Source organism: Pyrgilauda ruficollis, unplaced genomic scaffold (assembly GCF_017590135.1).
Source record: "Pyrgilauda ruficollis isolate IOZ18807 unplaced genomic scaffold, ASM1759013v1 scaffold164, whole genome shotgun sequence".
In the NCBI taxonomy this organism is placed as follows: Eukaryota; Metazoa; Chordata; class Aves; order Passeriformes; family Passeridae; genus Pyrgilauda; species Pyrgilauda ruficollis.
In genome coordinates this window covers 724,064-742,719 of record NW_024515209.1, presented here as the reverse complement: position 1 = coordinate 742,719, position 18,656 = coordinate 724,064, and the positions used below count along the sequence as shown (strand labels likewise).

The 18,656-nt window shown below is 41.7% G+C and overlaps 1 protein-coding gene across 1 annotated transcript in view; it reads left to right on the top strand.

The window, feature by feature from the left end:
- Positions 1–2,023: 2,023 nt before the first annotated feature.
- ATG10 (autophagy related 10) overlaps positions 2,024–18,656 on the top strand; it is a 59,568-nt gene continuing 42,935 nt past the window's right edge. Inside the window, exons 1-3 of the mRNA XM_041463338.1 lie at positions 2,024–2,098; positions 4,116–4,241; positions 8,332–8,451. Coding sequence (XP_041319272.1) covers positions 4,128–4,241; positions 8,332–8,451 — 234 coding nt within the window. The 5' untranslated portion in view covers positions 2,024–2,098; positions 4,116–4,127. The remainder of the gene's footprint in view (positions 2,099–4,115; positions 4,242–8,331; positions 8,452–18,656) is intronic.

Sequence of the window (18,656 nt, the reverse complement as noted above, 5' to 3'; positions counted from 1 at the left end):
GAAGAAAAAGAAGAAAAAGAAGAAAAATAAGAAAATGAAGAAAAAGAGGAAAAAGAAAAAAAGAAAAAAGAAAAAACAAGAAAAAGAAGAAGAAAAAGCAAAAGCAAAGCTTTGGCCCTCCTGAGCTCTCCACACCCAGCAAATTACAAGGAAATTTGGAAGTGCACAGTTGGGAAATTGTCACATCACAACCCACGATTTGCATACAGAAGCTTTCCCTGAGTAGTGTGGTCTCCAGACTGGTGGGGGTAGCTGTGGTTTACTATACACACAACAACCCTGAACTACTTAAAACAGCAGATTATAGCTAAATAGGTAAAACAAATGTTTTATGTCTATCCTGTTGTACTGCATTCTGCACACCCTACCTTGGACTGCTTAGCTGTGCCAAGCAAGACTTTGCCACTGGAAAACGTATGGTTTAATAGACTCTTTAATTTAAAAATAATTCCAACAGCACTTGCGTAACAGAACAGCTTCAATGCTCCTCCCAAATTCTCAGACCTACAGGCAATTACAGGAACAGCACAGCTGGGCAATGGAACACTGGAATACATGCTGGCACCTCCTGGAAATGGCCTAGGAAGTGCTCAGGTGACCCCCCCCTGCCATGTTAACTCCACACCACCTCCAATTCAAAGAGTAACATTATACATTTTTACAGCGGGGACAGGAAGGTGACTAGGCCTGCTATTGCCGAGCGCTTGGTGCAAGAACAGCCTGGGCTGGATGCACGGAGGGCTGGCTCCTCCAGGGCTGGCCGGGCACCCGCACCTCTCAGCGGGCTGGGCTGGGCGGCTGCAGCCCCCAGGGCTCCTCATCGCCCTCAGGACCTTCACACCCCGCAGGCACCTCCAGCCCGTCCCTCCCTCATGGCTCTGGGCCCCTCATCCCTCATTCCCGCTGCCCCTCCAGCCACTCATCCCTTCGAGCCTCTCATTCTCCTCATCCCCTCGAGCCTCTCATTCCCTCATCCCCCTCCAGCCCCTCATCCCCTCGAGCCTCTCATCCCCTCATCCCCCTTCAGCCCCACTGCTCCTCATTCCCCCGAGCCTCTCATTCCCCTCATCCCCCTTCAGCCCCGCTGCCCCTCATCCCCTCCAGCCCCTCATCCCCTGGAGCCTCTCATCCCCTCCAGCCCCTCATCCCCTCGAGCCTCTCATTCCTCTCATCCCCCTTCAGCCCCACTGCCCCTCATCCCCTCCAGCCCCGCTGCCCCTCATTCCCTCCAGCCCCTCATCGCCTTCATCCCCTCAGCTCCGCTGCCCCTCCATCCCCTCATTCCCTCGAGCCTCTCATTCCCCTCATCCCCTTATCCCCCTCAGCCCCTTCATCCCCTCAGCTCCGCTGCCCCTCCAGCCCCTCATGCCGCCCAGCCCCGCTGCCCCTCATCTCTGCCACCCTCACCCTGCTTGTCCCCCTCAGCCTTCACCCCCTGGAGACCCCCATTCCCTCACGCCACTCCTTTCCTTCGGTCCTCTCATTCCCTTTATCCCTTCGTATCCCTTATCGCCCTCATCTCTTTCATTCCCTGCATCTCGCCATTCCCTCTCATCCCCCTCGCTCCTTCATTCCTTCATTCTCTCATCCCTCTCACTCCCTGAGCCCTCTCATTCCCCCATTCCCTTGCTCCTTCATTTCCTCATCCCCTCCGCTCCTTCATCTCTCTCTCGCTCCTTCATCCCCCTCTCCTTCATTTCCTCATCCTCTCGCTCCTTCATTCCCCCATTCCCTCACTCCTTCATCCCTCTCGCTCCTTCATCCACCTCGCTCCTTCATTCCCTCATCCCCTCCATTCCTTCATCCCCCTCGCTCCTTCATTCCCCCCCCATTCCCTCGCTCCTTCATTCCCCCGCCATTCCCTCACTCCCTCATTCCTCCCATTCCCTCTCACCCCCTCAGTCCCCCATTCCCTCCCGCTCCGACCCGCGCGCACGCGCAGCTGACCCCCGGTCCACCACCCCCCCCCCCCCCCGGGCCCCCGGAGCGGCGTGGCCGCGCATGCGCACCGGGGGCGGGACCGGCGCGCGCCCGGAGCGGCGGGAGGAGGAGAAGGAGGAAAAAGAGGAGGAAAAGGAAAAAGGAGGAGGAGCGCACGGTACGTGAGGGGCGGCGAGCGGGGCTGGTCCCTCCCGCTCTCCCCGACCCTGTCGGATGGGGCCGGGAAGACCGTGGAAAGGAGGAGAAGGAGAAATCTGTGCGGATCTCGCCTGGCCTCCGGCAGCCAGCCAGGCCCGTGTCCTGCGGGACGGGCCCGGGCGGGTCGGCTCGGGGCTCCTTCATGGAGTCTGGAGAAGGGAACACTGAGGGGGGATCCATCCACCCATCCATCCAAACATCTGCCAGGGCTGCCAGAGCACGGGCCGGGCTCTGCTCAGGGCTGCCAGTGGCAGCAGGAGCAGCAGTGGCCATCACATGGAGGGCAGCGAGGTGCAGGCCAGCAGGAGGGAGAACTCGTGTCCATGGAGGGGCAGAGGCCTGGAGCAGCTGCCCAGGGAGGGCCTGGAGTGTCCCTGTGTGGAGCCGTGCCAGCCCCAGCTGGACACGTCCTGTGCCACTGCCCAGGGCACCCTGCCTGGCCTGGGGGAGCTCCAGGGGAACCTCCCAGAGCCAGGGGTGTGGGATTCTCTGATCCTTCACAACTGCTGTTTTCCAGAGGCACGCAGCTCTGTTTCAGCCCTGTGAGGGAATTGTGCACTCCTCACGTTTTTCAGTGAGGGCGATTTGCATTCCTTCATCAGGGTTGGGGAACTTAGGGAATTGCAGAAACACCTGCACTGTCTGTTTGCTGCTTTTCCCCTTTCCTGGCATCCAAGAGGCACAGAGCCTTGGCTTAACTGCTGTTGAGAGCAATGTGTTCCAAGTGCCAATAAATAATTTTTGTCGTGGGCAGACAGGATGATGGTGTGACTCAAGGTCAGATACTGAAAAATAATGAGCATTGTGTGAGATGCTGTGTCACTTGTATTTCTTGTTAAGGAGAGTTGTGATCTGGTTGTAATGGTTACAGGTTATTGTTGCTACAGCCACTGACAGGACAAGGGGATTGGCTTTAGAATTGAAAAAAGTGAATTTGGAGTAGATAATGGGAAGAAATCCTTCCCTGTGAGGGCGGGCAGGCCCTGGCACAGGGTGCCCAGAGCAGCTGGGGCTGCCCCTGGATCCCTGGCAGTGCCCAAGGCCAGGCTGGACACTGGGGCTGGAGCAGCCTGGGACAGTGGGAGGTGACCCTGCCATGGAACAAGATGAGTTTTATGATTCCTTCCATCCAAACCTTTCTGTGATTCAGTGGTTTGTTTGTGGTGCTGCAGTGCTGCCTGATGTCCACAAACACATTGAACCAGCTCTGTTTATGACACATTCTGCTTGAAATGGGCAAGGTTGGGGGGGGGGGGCAAGCAAAAATGGCCAAATTATCTGAGAAAAACTTTATCTTCAAAACCCTGTGAGAAAAACCTTTGAGCAACAGGGAAGGTTTTGAAGCCATGTTTTTGGGGCTGCACTGCACTATTAAGGAAATACAAGTTAAAAGTGCAGCTCTGGGCTGCACCAGACGCCACAATACTGGAACCAGCCCAGCAAAGAGCCCCAAAGAATCAGCCTGGAGAAGAGAAGGGTCAGTGGGATCTTCTGAATTCCCATAAATACGTGGTGGGAGGGAATAAAGAAGATGGAGCCAGACTTCCTTCAGTCAAGACAACACAAGAGGCAGCAAGCACAAACTGATAGGTAAATGCTCCCAGTTGCACAGAATAAAAAATATTCCCTGCGATGGTAATTGAGCACTGAAACAGGTTCCCTAGAGAGGCTGTGGCATCTGCATCCTTGGAGATAACCAAACCCCAAGTGTAAACAATCCTGGGCAACCTGCTGCAGTTGACACTGCTGAGAGCAGGGGGAATGGACCAAAGGTCCCCAAAGGTCTCTTCCAGCCTCAGCTGTTCTGCAGATCCATGATTCCCTGATGGAATTAAGGAAAAGTCTTTGTGTTATTTAAAGCAATAGTTTTTTTTTCCCCTTATGCTTTGTTATTTTGCTATACAGTTGCTATGAATCAGTGGAATTTCTTGGTGTTCTTCTCATCTGCCAGCACTAACCTTCGGTTTGCTCTGCAGGTGTCCTGTAGCATGGCAGGTGAAGAAGACTTCTTTTTGGAGGAGAAAAGATTCAGGCAGTTCTGTGAAGACTTTGTTAAACACTCGCAGCAGATTGGAGATGGCTGGGAGTGGAGAACCAGCAAGGTAAAACAATCAGAGTGTTGACCTTTAGAAACTCTTGGTGGGGTTTTTGAGCTGCTGCCAACCACCACAAGCTGAAACATCCTTTAACTGCACAGGTGTGTTGGGGTGAGGGCTTAGGCCAGTGCAGGTATGGAATAGGGATGTGGATCTCTGAATCCTGGCCAATCTATCAAAACCCTTTTTCAGCTCTGGGCAGAACCAGACAATGAATGTCAGTGTGAAATTCAATCCCTCCTGCTCTGGGCAACTTTGTGTGGTTTTATGTCCAAGGTTCACTTTAACTCTTCAGCTGAAATAGCACATAGCCTTTGTTCTAGATCCTTGCCTTAGTATTTTCATTACAATACCTGTCAGTTGCGTACAGCAGCCAGAAATATCTGCCAGTATTAGTGATCAATTCTCATTATTTGCTGCTTCTCCATAACTTTCAGACCCCTACAATAATAACTACATATTGTTTCTAGGTCATTAATCAAAATTTTAAATAGCACAGGGCTAACAGTGGTCCCAAAGGACCCCATTAGAATCACTTCTTTTATGATGATTTGCCCATTTTTTAAGTTACACTTGAGATCTGTGAATTAATAAATTTTCATCCTATAGCAGCATGTATAAGATTAGTAAGGGGTTGTTTTAATTTTTTTAAATTTCCACTTGTGGAATCCACTGATGTCTTAGGGAATTCTGACCATGTATTGTTCCAACTTGTATGTTTATCAACCAACCAAATCTTCTGAAATTGCACAGACAAATTCCGTTTTCTTTAAGAAAAATGCTTTTACTATACATATTTTTTCATTTACTGAGTTCTATATGGCTTTTGTTATTTTGCTGAGGATAATGTTAAACTAATATGTGTATAGGTACACAAATTATCCAGTATATGTATTATAGTGTAGAAGTATGTATTGATACAGTATATACAAATTATTGTTACAGTATATGAAGATGTGTTGATACATGCTGGCTTTCTTCAGCGTGTAGGTTTTAATGTTCTCTTTTTTGTATGTTCTTTCTATTGTAGAAAATCTGCTACTCTAGCTTTATTTTTTTTTTTTTTAGTTTAATGGCTTCAGTGGTTTCCCATGTTTTCATGAATTTTTTTTTGGAGAAAAGCATGCTTTTTCCAATGTGTGCCATCGTTTTTACATGTGTAGTTGTATGTTAATATTTGTAACCCTTTCATCACAGACAATCAGAGTTTCAGTAAGAGGGAGGACCTTGGACTTAGATTTGTTCCATCTAGGAGTTTTTATAACAGTGCAAATATTAGCAAAGTGTTACAATGCACCCTTTCTTACAGAAAACCATTTGAAACTTTAGATTTCAGTTCAAGGCTATATTTGTGAGGATTTATTCAACAAAGAAAGATGCTCTGAGCCTCTACTGGGAATTTAATACATGGGTCAAAGTCTGAACTTTCTGTGAAATAAGAAGCTTTGCTGGAAATAGCAGAATGAGATAGATTTTTGTTCTCATATAAAAAAATTCTAAGAGGGTTGTTTTCTTTTTTTAATGGGCCAAGTTGGCGACTCTGTGATTTCAGTGTGTGATAAAAACCTGGCCATGGAGACCATCCATTTACAGTGTGGAGTCTGGGAAGAAAGCTTTTCCTCAACAAGATGTCTCATTGTCTTTTTGCCTTTTTTTTTTTTTTTTTTTTTTAACCAGTATATGTGTTGTGGATAGTTTGGGGCACTCTTAATTTTGCTGATGTAATGCACTTGGATCCCATTCCTCATTCCTGACTCACGTGAATAGGGCCATTGATAGCAGGGAGACCACACAAGTGAGCCAGGCTGGTAGAACTGTGTTCCCGTGTTTTCTGTGGAGATTAAATTTAGATGATGAAATACTCATTGTTCTCGTGGAGCTGGCTCTTGGTGCATAAGCTCACATGGCCCAGGCAGAACCCTGTATTTATAGCTGTAAGTGAAATGTTCCAAATGATGTTATTTTTATAATGTGTTTTCTTGGTTTAGGGTTTTTTTTCCACCGGAAGAAAGCTGTAAAAAAGCCAAGAGCACCTCTCCTGCAGGAGCTGGTAGAGCTGAACTTGGGTGCTGCTGTTAATGGTTAAATCTTGCTGTGGCGGTCGAGATTTACCTGAAGCAAATGAGGCCCTGTTTGCTCTCTGCTTTATGTTTGTTTCATATTTAGTGAGGTTAATCCAGGTAATCATACCGAAAGCTGCATTAGTTCCCTTTGGGTTTTGGTACAGCTGCAGTAGGAAAGGACTCCCTTAGCACATTAGTGGGATCAGGGTTCTGGCTACAGCTTTGATTTATAGGGGTATAGAAGAGTACAAAACACTACAGAGTGCAGCAGGAGGGATGCTGCTCCTTCCTGCCTGCTCTGACACAGCTACAGAGACTGCTGGCTCCAGGTCTCCATCCATCCATCCATGTTTTCTCGTGGCTCTCCCAGGATGCAAGGGCTGTGAAGTTTGACTGCACTCTGTTGGGGGCAAGAACCGGTTCAGGGAGGAGGAGGCTCAGTCCAGCCCTGCTCTGGCACAGCTCACTGTGCCGTGGGGCATTTCTCCTCTGTGGGTGGCTGCAGCCCTTCCTCTGCTGCTCTTAGTGGGACAAATACCTCTGCAGGTATCTTTCCTCCTGCTGGCACTGTTGGGAAGCTCCACGAGGACACACTTGAGGTGCTTGAGAGGGAGTTGAGAGTGAAAGAAGTGAATTTTCTGTCACCAGTTTAGGCTTAGTTTTTCTTTCACCATTCTCTGTGCTCTGTGTTTCTCCCTGCACAGGCTGCACTTGGCTCTGCAGCCAGGATTTGCAGGAAAGTTTGGTGGGTTCATGCTCTTAAGGAGTTTTATTGAGAAAATAAGGCATATAGTAGGAGAAGTGAGCAATGTAGTTGCATATAGTGTTATTAATGCTTAAAAATCCACGGAAAAAAGTAGAGAGCATTATCTTTTTTTTACTGAGTGAAACTTGGTCAGAACAAAGTAAACAAGTAGCTCATAGTTGATTTTGGAGGTACGTTTAATCTACAGTGTCTTTGGAAAGAGAGAGCTAGTGTGTCAATATAAAACCTGTGATGGTTTAAAGGTAAAAATAAATGGCATAAACTGTGTCAGCAATGACAAATTAACCAAAGAGTTAAATCATAGTTAAATTTGCAGTCTTGTCAAGAAATTTAATGCTATGTTGATGAATTTTGTGGTGAGACTGTTTTGAATAGAATCCCTTTTCATCAGATGTTGTGCATATGCTGTTTGTCTAAAATAAAATGTAATGAAACAGCTAATAAACTCCCAATTTATTTGTTTCCTTTGAGAAGTAAATCCTTGACGTGTAACTACTGTTGTGTTCTGTACTTGCTTTCTTCCTTTCAGAGTGTACCTCTTATGAAACGTTTTCTCTCCTCTTGCTCCTAATTAGGAAAAATAAAATGTGCAGGTAGACAGGCCAGTAATGCAGGAAAACTCCTAAACCTTTCTTCTGCCACTCTGGGATTGTACAAGAGCACTTAACCACTGTGGGCTGTGTGGCCTGGGAAGCAAAATGATAAAATGGGAACTGGGAGAAGGCACAGCTTCGTCTGTTTTCTCTTACGTTTGACCTCAGAGGTGATCAAGAGAAGGAAACAAGTTGTGACTCTGCATACATAAATTCTGAAGTGGTTTTGTTTTGTTTTCAGAACTTTGTGAAGTTAGAGGGGGAAACAGAGCAAAACCCAACCAGCCTCTCAAGAGCTGGGAAGTTAATCCTGGCATGAATGCATTGAAATAGGTCAAAATCATTAATAGCTCCTCATCTCTTCATCACCTTGGTGCACTGCCTTCCCGTTCTTTGGCACTTACCCTGATCCCCAGGGTGCAGTTGTCTTATTCCATTAATAGCTGTATTAAACTTTATTTTTGCTGTTGAGGTCTGTGACTTCCTTCAACACTAAGAACTGGTGTAAACCATCCGTGAGAAGGTGCTGAGGAGCACTGCAGTCATCGGTGCCTATAAAAAGATTTGGAGCCTGTGCCTAAATACCATGCTCTGTTTATTTTCTAGAACAGTGAAGGCATTTACCACTTTGGTTACAGAAAATTTCTTTTTTCTTTCTCTTTTTCTGAACGCAGGACCTTGGTGATGGTTATCTTAGTAAGACACATTTCCAAGTAAGAAACAGACACATCCCACCAGACCTCAAGGAGAAAAACAATGATAACACTGAACAAATGTTATTTGCACATGTAGAAGTAAGTACAGATTTTTGAACTTACGTGTTTATAAAATAAGTAATGAAATTAGAAACCACTATGCTAGTAAGTCCTTTCAGCAGGACTTCAGATTTCAAGTTACCAGTGGCTTTTAATTAATTGTCCTACAATTATAGGAAAGTTAATTAATACACCTCATTGAGGTATACAGAAAATTGGGAAGAAATGAAAAAGATTCCAGCATCCTTTATGTAGGTGTTCTCCTCACAGGATAATATTTCTTGGCAGTTTGATTCACTAACATTAAAGAAACTTTTTTTTGTGTGTGTGTGTGTTTGGAAAAAGGTTAATCATTAAGATTGAGTTATCTTAGAGGTAAGTGTTAGTTAAAAGAATAAAGGAAAGTTTGAGGTTAATACTAATTTGAAGTGATATAAATTGAGTAAGACTTTTATACTCAGTGGCTACTTTTCTGCTGTGGAACTGACTTAAAGACTGAGCAATTTTTTGAAACTGATGGGGGGCAATGAGATGTTCCTGAAGGAGAACAAGTGTCTTTCTTCCAGGAAATGAAAACTGTTCATCAAACTCTGGTCAGACTGATGTGAATAACTATTTGCTTGCTTGAGTCTTCATTAGACCTCTAGATTATTGACTAATCAGGATATAAATGATAGGAATTTGCTCCCTTGTTATGTTGTTCCCATAAAAAAGAAAATAAATCTTGGATTATTATAGACTGAAAGCAATGTATTCTGTGTGCTGTAAGCTGTTGAATAGGTGGATGTGTGGTAAACTTTGCAGTTACCTTTTCTGCAATTCCTTTCCTTTTTTCATCAGCACTCTGATTGCATTTTTTTCTCCCACTGAGACTCTGGTACATTTAAGACATTTCTGGTCTGAAATGAGTATTCCTTTGGCCTGGTTTCTGAAGGAAATGGCACTTAAAACAATTGTGCTATTAGTCTGTGATACAGTCATTTCTACTGATTTTTGAGCTCACTCACAGGTTTCAGCTGCATTTTAAAGAGGGATAGATAGCCAAGTCATTTAACAAACAGCTGAGGCATTTTTCAAGTTTTTCTTTAAATTGTATTCTGGTATTTTGTAAAAAGAAGGTGGGTATCAATGCTTCAGGGGTTGTTATTTAATTGTCATTAACAGCAGTGTTTGTATACTTCAGTCCTGACTTGTAACAACAGATTACTGTTTATGTTGAAAATTGGTTTTGATTATTGTGACCTTTTTTTCCTTAAATAATGAATCAAGTCTTCGTTACAGAGTGCATTTTAAAAGAACACCTGTAAAAAGCTGTTGAGTCCTTCTGTTGTCAGTTACAGAAAATATCATGAAACAAAAAAGATTCAGAGTCTCTAACATGCTGAAATGTTAAATACACTGAAATATTATAATAAATAGTATACTGAAATAAGATTCCAGGCCAACATTTGTGATTTATCAAGATACTGAAGTGAGCAGTCCTTGAGAGATTTGGAAAAATGTCTTTGTTTTTAGCCACAGTAATGTGCAGGCTGGAAGGACCCTCTTGGAGAAGGAGCCTTTGTACTTGTCATGTAGGAGCAGTAAAGATGAAGAGTGAAACAGGAGAAGGGTCTTAGAAAATTATGGAGGTTATAAGACCATTAAAAAAATAATTAATTTCTTCTCCAAAATATTCAGTGCCTAATAGAGATGATGTAAAATTTACATTCTGCATTGAGCTGAAGGGTAACCAGACTGTTAAAGTTATTTAATCTATCACACAGGAAAATGAAATTAGCTTTGGATATGTAGAGTAAAGCTGTGTGTTTAACACTAAAAAATATGGAAGTGGTGACTGTAGAGAGGTTAGATTTCCTTAGGCATAGCAGTTCCTGTGTAAGATGCATGTTCTTTTTCACAGATACTGATTGCTAGAGACCAATTCCACTCTTAATAACAATCTGTTATTTAAATAGGTGTTAGGGTTTGGTTTATTTTTTTTAGTTTTAATATGTGTTGCACCCATAAATCATATGGTGTAATGGAATTACTGCAATCTGTTTGAGTAAGTTATTGAAATACATTCTGATGAAAAGCAAAAGTTGTGATCTTGGTGGAAATTGGAAAGGTTTCTTCTACCTATATGCATTCAATATTTACACTTTTTTTTAGAAAATTAATAAATGTTATTTTTGTGTATTTGGAGCTCTAAAAAAGCTCTAAATAGCAAATACAATTTATTTTGTAAACAAAACCAGCCATTGACTGATAGTTGCATATTTCACAAATTTCAGTTCCAGAATTGCTGTTATGATCTTGATTTTTGTGTATTGTATCTCTATTATTTATATCTTATTGGAATATTTCCATCTGACTAATCTGATGTCCTCCAAGGTGTGGTAGATATGATGCATGTGCATATAATAGTATAATTAACCAGGAACAGTAAGAAAGGAAAAATACGGAAATTAAGATCTGAGTAATCAACATTCGTTGTTAGGAACAATCAGTGTTGACACAAATAAAAAAAGAATGTGCTGTGGAATATGCCAGGGCATAAGAGGCCAGAAGATTTTCCTCCCCTCATTTTGAAATCCAGGTCAAAGGTTAGAAATAGAACATCAGTTTTGGCAGACAAGGTGAAAATTTGGAGGAAGATCAGAAGACAGATTTTTTGAGTGAAGTTATGGGAAAGTTATTCATAGCAAGGATTTAACTCCTGTGTAAGGGATTGAACCCAAGACACATTAGGGAGGGGGTGATGTAGAATAAATCATAAATATATCCTGTTGTAGTGGGGTACAGTTAGGATGATAAAACTGCAGAGGGGCAAAATTATCATTGTTATACTCATTTTTAGTCTATAGGGGCAAAATTATCATTGTTATACTCATTTTTAATCTATGAAGAGACACTGAAACCTAACAAGATGATAAAGAAAATACACAAGTAGCCTGAAGTAACTTTATTAGAATAGCAAATCAATTATCAGTTATCACAGTTTCAAAAATGTGCTAATTTTATGGGATCTACTGGAAACCTGACCAATTTACTTGGAGTTTATTTCACCTCATTGATTAGCATGGATGGTTAATGTTTCCAACCTTCCATCTCATTGCTTGGTGTCTAAATATCAGGAGCCTTCCTGGTGAAGGAGTGATGAATAACTTTGTATTCTGGTCTTTTCCACAGAGCAGTCTGTATTATGTGCTGGTTCCTTTTATACAAGTTGTGTTTTCATCTGAAAACCAAGAATAAAATTCTATGTGGGTTTCTTTCTGCTTATTTTAGATATCTGCAATATAGAGCTTGTCACTTAAATCTTTGTTTCAGCCTGAGGAGGTAAAAAGGCTTTTTTTTTTGGGTATAAATCAGTTGACCTATTTTAGGTGTCTCCTCTAAGAGAGGATGAGTCTAAAAGTGTGTGGTTTTCCTCAGGGGTGATCAAGGTTAAGCTACATGGCTGTAGGTGCCTGCATGTTGTCATGTGAGCCCCCTACAACAAAAGGTGGCTCTGGGCTCCTTACAGCCCTGGGAATTTGTGCTGGTGACTTCACTGGAGCTGAGATTTCACTTTGATGGTGGAGCTCATACTTAGTTGAGGATTGTGTTTTGTAAAGTAGCAACTTAAAGACAGTTTAAGGAAGTTTGTCTTTTTATACTTGGCAGTGTCTCAGTTGTCAAGCTGTTTATCTTAATGAGGTGCCTGGGGATCCTGTCTTAGGCAGACCCTATTTTTCCATTTTTCCATCCTCCTGGAAAAGGATTCACACTGCTCTTCTGGTATGCCATCCTCTGATTTTTGTGGTTTTAGTTTAATCAAGATGTTTATTTCAACATTCTGATTGGTAAACAGAAACTACTAATGGCATTGTGACTGATGATGAACTTCAGGCCAAGTTGGTGGAGGATGCTCTTCTGACCAGTGAGATGAGATTCAGTCCCTTGGATATGAGCTGAAGAGTCATAAACCTTTTAGAGGCTCTTCCAAAAGAATAAAAATAGCCTGAGATGCAAAGCAAGGGACAGATAGGAGCACATGGGCGCCATTTGAAAATTTTTAAGTTGCCATTTTGTTCTGGTTAAATTTTTATTGAATCAGTTGTTGTCTTTCTGAGCTGTTCTGACTTTATGCCAGCTGAGTGTCATCTGTACTTTTCCACAGACAGCATAAATCTTGTGTAACCACCATAAAGCGTTCTGGCTAATTCAACAACAATCTTCAGTATGTATTCTTTCTTTATCCAAATCAAATCAGTCCTCCCAGGACATCTGTCAGGGTCTTTATCAGTGAACATGGGACTGTGTTTTCTTTTCTAGCAAGGACAGAACAGTTACATACATTATTGCATGAATTGTTGATAAGGTGAAAAATACTGTACAAGATACAAAGTGAAGGTAGTTCTCCTGCCTCAAAGAGCTTATACTCTAAACGAGTAAAATGTGAAAATCTGGATTCACTTTATGCATTCTCTTTGTTTGTTATTCAAATAGCCCAAGGGAAGCAATAACTTGGAGTAATAATTCTCAGTGTGTGGTTTGTCTCAGCTCCTCTGGGTATTGCAGAAGAAGTGAGTCAGCATGGAACCATTCCTGGAGCTGGAGCCACTGCCACTTTATGAAGGAGTGGGCAGGTTGGGAATGCTGAAGGTCTACTCATACCTGATATTGCCTTTGGAAAACGAGCACTGAGCCCCAGCAAACATGCTGATGAAGTTGTGCATTTGCTGCACTGTGGGCTCCACCTTTGCTGGCAGCTGTTCATGAGTGTTGGTGAGGATCTGCCTGATGGGGGATGTGGCAACGAGTCTGACAGCTTTCTTAAAGATTGTAATTCCATTATTTGCTGTTCAGCTGTGCTTTTAAGTTTGTAGAAGATAGAAAACTACACTTTTTAGCAGTTACTGATAATTTTTTTCTCTAAACAAATCCAGTATTTTTACAATTAGGAACAGCTCCTTTTTGTTTTTTCTGTGCAAAAATAAATAAGATGAACACAGTGTAAACATTTGCATAACCACAGTATTTGTTGGATGGTTAAGTGAAAACCCAGCAAACAGTGCTTAAGGAGAAAAATGTAAATACATTTAATAGAATCCAGCATTCACTGCAGGAAATTATGAGAGTACCTTAGTAAAGAGGAAGAAAACCAAGTATTGCATACCCAGACCATCAGTTTGTAGTAAGTGTATTGGGCTCAAGAGCAGTGAAGTTGCTTGTGTACCAGCGCTGTTTTCAAATGTCACAGAAATGAAACCCAAATGGAGACCTGTAAAAATAAATCAAGAAACCACTTATGCAGGAGAGTTCTAAAGTGTATTGCAAAAATACAGTGAAGATCCTTGTGACTTTGCTTAAAAATCTATTAATCTGAAAGTGGAATTAGCCTTTATTAAACCACAGGAAAATACTCCAGTGTGGATTTTATTAACTGTTGTCTGCATGGAAAGGCTTGGCAAAATAAAGGCATTGTTTAGAAATATCAGGGCTGGAAGAGACTTTGGTGGAGGCATTGCACCCCTTCCTTGAGCTGGAGAAGAAGAAGAAAAAGAAAAAGCAGAATTCCTCAGACAGAAGCCACCTGAGTCCCAGTCCTGCTTTGGGGCTCCTTCTGTGCTGGGATGCCTGAGTCTTCATGGAGGAAGTTTAAATGCTTCTGCTCCTGTAAAGTTCTGGAGGCACGGGAGGTTTTTGTCTCCCACACACAGACCTTTGTGCATCGTTTTCTGCATGTCACGTTGGAATCCTGGCAAATCTTGTTAGCAGTAGTTAGATTTAGTTTCCAACAGCTTTGATGACATGCTGTTGGCTTGACTGTCGTTGAGGGTGGTGGGACCCTGATCTGAATTCTCTTATCTTGTGCATTCTCTGACTGCTGTTCTGTTTCACCCACTAATAACTTTCCACAAATCTTAGGAAATATATCAAAAGCAAGTATATAACCTAATTATGATGCTTTTGGGAGAGCTGGAGGAGCACTTTGTATGACCCCCAAAAGTGATTAATTTTCTGTTTAGATGTTAGCATGGAGTGACTTCAACTTTTTATCTGCCATCTTGGTATTCAGAGCTGTCACTTAATATTAGAAGAAAATGCTACATCAGACACAGGAAAAGATGCTCTAATTAAGGTTTGGTAACTGAATGTGACAGATGAGTTGGAGTCAGCCTGGTTGAAGGCATGATGTCATTCCAGCACAATGTCTTTCTTCTGCAGTAAATAAACCTTCATTTCCTGTGGAGCACGCTCTGAGGCTGTGGGGAGTGAAGGTGATTTTCCCAGAATTTGAACTTTGAGAGAGCAGTAATGCCAGAGACAAAACTGTTTATAAGCTCACCCTTTTGTCCTGGTGATCCTGTGTTTTAGATAGCAAGAAGGGGTGTTGCTATTTTGTTTCCATTTAGTTCATTTTCTCTGGAAAGGTGTTTTGAAAAACCTTTACAGTGCTTTTAGATCAGAATCAGAGTATTTACACTTTTTTAATGCTTCAAGTTAAAATTTAATTAAATAATTCTAGTTTGATTTAATGTCACAAATGTGCATTCTGGTGGGTTTTCTTTGTACAATAAGTCATTTTTATGAGGTTGTAAAAAATATTTTTTTTAAATTGTGCCAGAGAAGACTTGAACTGTGGTTGTCTTTACACAGTAAATTGTGTTAATTTACCTTAGAACTGTGTGTAATTACATATACAACAGCAGTATCAGAGATGTCTACCTACGTGGACTGTGTGCTTCCCTTCTCAACTTGCTGGGTTAATATGATTTTTTACAAGTCTTGGTGACTCTTCCATCAAATGTTTTGATGCTTGGCATGCCTTGATAGCTGGGCAAAACATCAAGAGATCCCAGCTTCTGCAGTTTTATCAGTGGAAGGGCTTGTGAGAAATTAAAATCTGTTTTTCTGTTTCCAATTTAAAAAATATTACTGCTGTGGTCTTAATAGGAGAGACAGTTTTGGAAAAAAGACATTTTTCCTTTCTTGTGTTGTTCACCTCCTCTCTCTCCCTCCTTTTTTCTCCTCAAAAAATGTTCAAAATGCTGTGAATGGAGGAGATACTGAACTGATGGCCACATCAACAGTGCCTGTGTTGGCACATTTGGCCACACTTTGGCTTCCTTTTATTTAATATATTGAACTAAAGCACCTTGTAACACAGTACCACTGTGACATTTCCTAAGCAATGCTGTGTGCCTGGTGATAATGGGAATGCAGAGTTTTGGGGAGATCTAAATTCCACAACTTTTATACAGTTTTGATATCAAGACACTTTAAAATGCACTGGAACACAGTTCACGTGGGTCATAGTTGCTCAGAGTTTTGTAATCACTGAAATACACACATTGCAGAAGGATTTTTTTCTCCAAGCACATGCATTGGGATGTGATGTTAAATACCACAGAAAGATTAATGTTAACATTCTTGCATTCCTGAAAGGAAATCTCCAGTATGTTTGTAACAACCTGACCATGCCAGGTGTAGGTAAATTTTGTAGATAAATACACATTTTCAAATACTTAACGACATTAATTCACAAATGAGAGACACGACACTATAGTTTTTGTCAATACTGTTTCACCACAATAGAAACAAAATCACAATCTGGTCAATTGTTAGCTTTTTACTTTTAATGGTGAACCTCAGAACACTTCACGTTTCCAGCCTTGCATATATGCCTGCTTTTGTTTCTCTTAAATTAAATTGTACTGGTTCAATGCTGTGCTCTAATTTTCTGGGGATGATGATGCTCATCTGTATTGGAACAATGCTTTTATTTTGGCCAAGTGCCTGTGTTTTTAGCAGTGTCATATGATTGTCTTTCAGTGTGTTTGGATTGCTCGCCTGCAGCACACAGGTCGTGTTGGCTCAGAGTGAATATTGCAGATTTAGGGCCTCAGAGTGGCTTCCTGAGAACCAGGCTAAATGGCCAAACTTCCATATGTTGCTGCTTTGTGGAAAATTCATGGTTATTGTCCTTTTAGCTGTGAGGTCCAACTGTGAGTTTTGTTTCCTTCCCAACACCATCTCACTCTCATTGTCTCTCAACTCTCAAGATACATGAAAAAATGCTTTTCTCCCCTTTGTTACAAAGAATGGTTGTGATTTTCTGCTCTTGAAAAAGATACAGTCTCATACTTTCTTTTCCGCAATGCATGATAAGGTTTTCTTTACCATAAATCTTTTTGTTAGCCTTATTAATTAAGAAGCAGCCACTGCAGGTTGGTATTAATATTGTAAATAAAGCAATTCAGCTTTTTTCTTGAGGTCAGAATGTGCTGTTTCTCAAGAACATTATAGACTTAAATTGTGTAATCAGTGTGTGATTTTGAGGTCAGATCCTTTCTAGATATAACTAAAGAGCATTGAAGTTCACTGAAACCTAGGAACTTGTGCAGGAAAATATGTTCTAGAGTTACAAATTATTTTTCATGGATCATAAAAATATCTTATTTTTCCCCATACAGACCAACACACAGAGAGAAGACACTTCTTTTTTACCTTGTAGGAGTCAAGACTTAATATATATACTTTGAAAACATGTCTATATATAAAATGTGTATATAACATAAGACTTTTTTTCATACTGCACTGGTACTCAACATAATGCTGCCAATGCAGAGTGCTAAAATTTGGTACTAACGAGATTATGAATGCCCCAATTTCAAAATTTCTTTCCTAGTATATGGCAGAAATTAATTTGGTTCTGCCAGCTTCTGTGATACAGGTGTTTTGCTGAATGAGCAAAACAATAGATCTTTAATACAGACCAGGTTTTTTTTTCACTTGAATTGGGTTTGTTAATGTTGTGTAATCTTTCTGCCCTGGTTTGCCAAGGACTAGTTCAGGCAGCACTTGGACATGCTCGCTGGCTTTTTAAATGAGACTCTCACTTCTCCTGAGTGCAAGATACTGAGAGCACATGGGACATTAATGCTTGGGAATGGAAAATACACTTCTTGGCATAAATGGATGGAACTGGGAATATTTTGCTTAATGGGTGGCTTTCTCATGATGGTCTGGGGTGGTAGCAATGAAAATGAGTTATTTGCATTGACTCAGACATCTCTTACCATCATTTTTCTCTGAATTCTGAGGAAGATATAATGTTGTACACTAAATAAGATTTAGGTTTCCTGTTTGAAGAGGAAAACAATAAAGTGTAAGAACTTGTTGAGATCATGAGATAGACATTTTTCTGGGATAAGTGATCAATGAAGTTGTGGAAAGGCAGACGTGTCTAGTATGGGAGAGAGAAAGCTGAGAGACAAAAGACTTGTGCTGTAGGTCATACTTTATAACATAAGCTTTGTGTCCATCTAGTGATTTTTGTAATATGATCATTAGTGTTTCCATCTGTATTTTGTGTTTTTCCCTATTTGATAGCTTGCCAATAAAATTTCTTTCCCAGACAGCTGAACCTAGCTCGCAGACTGACAGGGCACAAAAAAACCCCCCACCTTCAAAGGGAAGCACATTAAAAAGCTCAGAAATCACCCGAAAGCGTTAACGGCTCTGTTGGCTGTTACACGATGGGATGCAGGAATTGCAATAATGTTCTCTTCCATCTGGTGCCTGCAAACTTGCTGTTTTCGGAGGCATTCACTGCTGTAGCAAACTGTTCACTTATTCATTCTTGTGTAGTTGCCCGTTATTCTTTGGAAAAGACTTGGGTTGAAAGCGGCTCGGTTCTTTGTTGCAGAAGTGCTCAGTGTCAAACATATTACGAGGAGATGTCAGTCCAAATGCAAATACCATCAGCTCTCAAAGCCTCTCCGCATGTTGTGTATATTTGGAATGTGCTGTGAAGGTGTAGTCCCAGGAGCGAGGATCTTGACTGACAATACTCAAAGGAAAATCATGCAATATCTGTGCCAAAACGTCTATCTCAGGCTGAAATTTCAATTTCCGCTTTAAATTTCCTGGCTTGTGTTAGCTAACATTACAGCCTTGGTTTTCCTTCTTTTCCTGGGATCTCAGTGGTTATTTTCTTTGTTGCATCTGGACTGGTTAATTTTCAGGAGGGTGAGATAACAACTGAGTGGAAGGTGTTGCTCTGAGAGGGAGGAATGGTTTAAGGAGCTCAAGCAAGTGAAGACACATTTCTTATTGCCAGACCATGAGGTAAAGGAATTAATATATAATTTCTGAGCACAAACCACTCAGAAATGTCCAACTTTTGGTCATCCCTGAACATCTAAAGTCACTGTGTTCATACAGCAGTGGTCTTTGGTGATGTGTTTGTAGCAAGGTGGGTTAGCCAT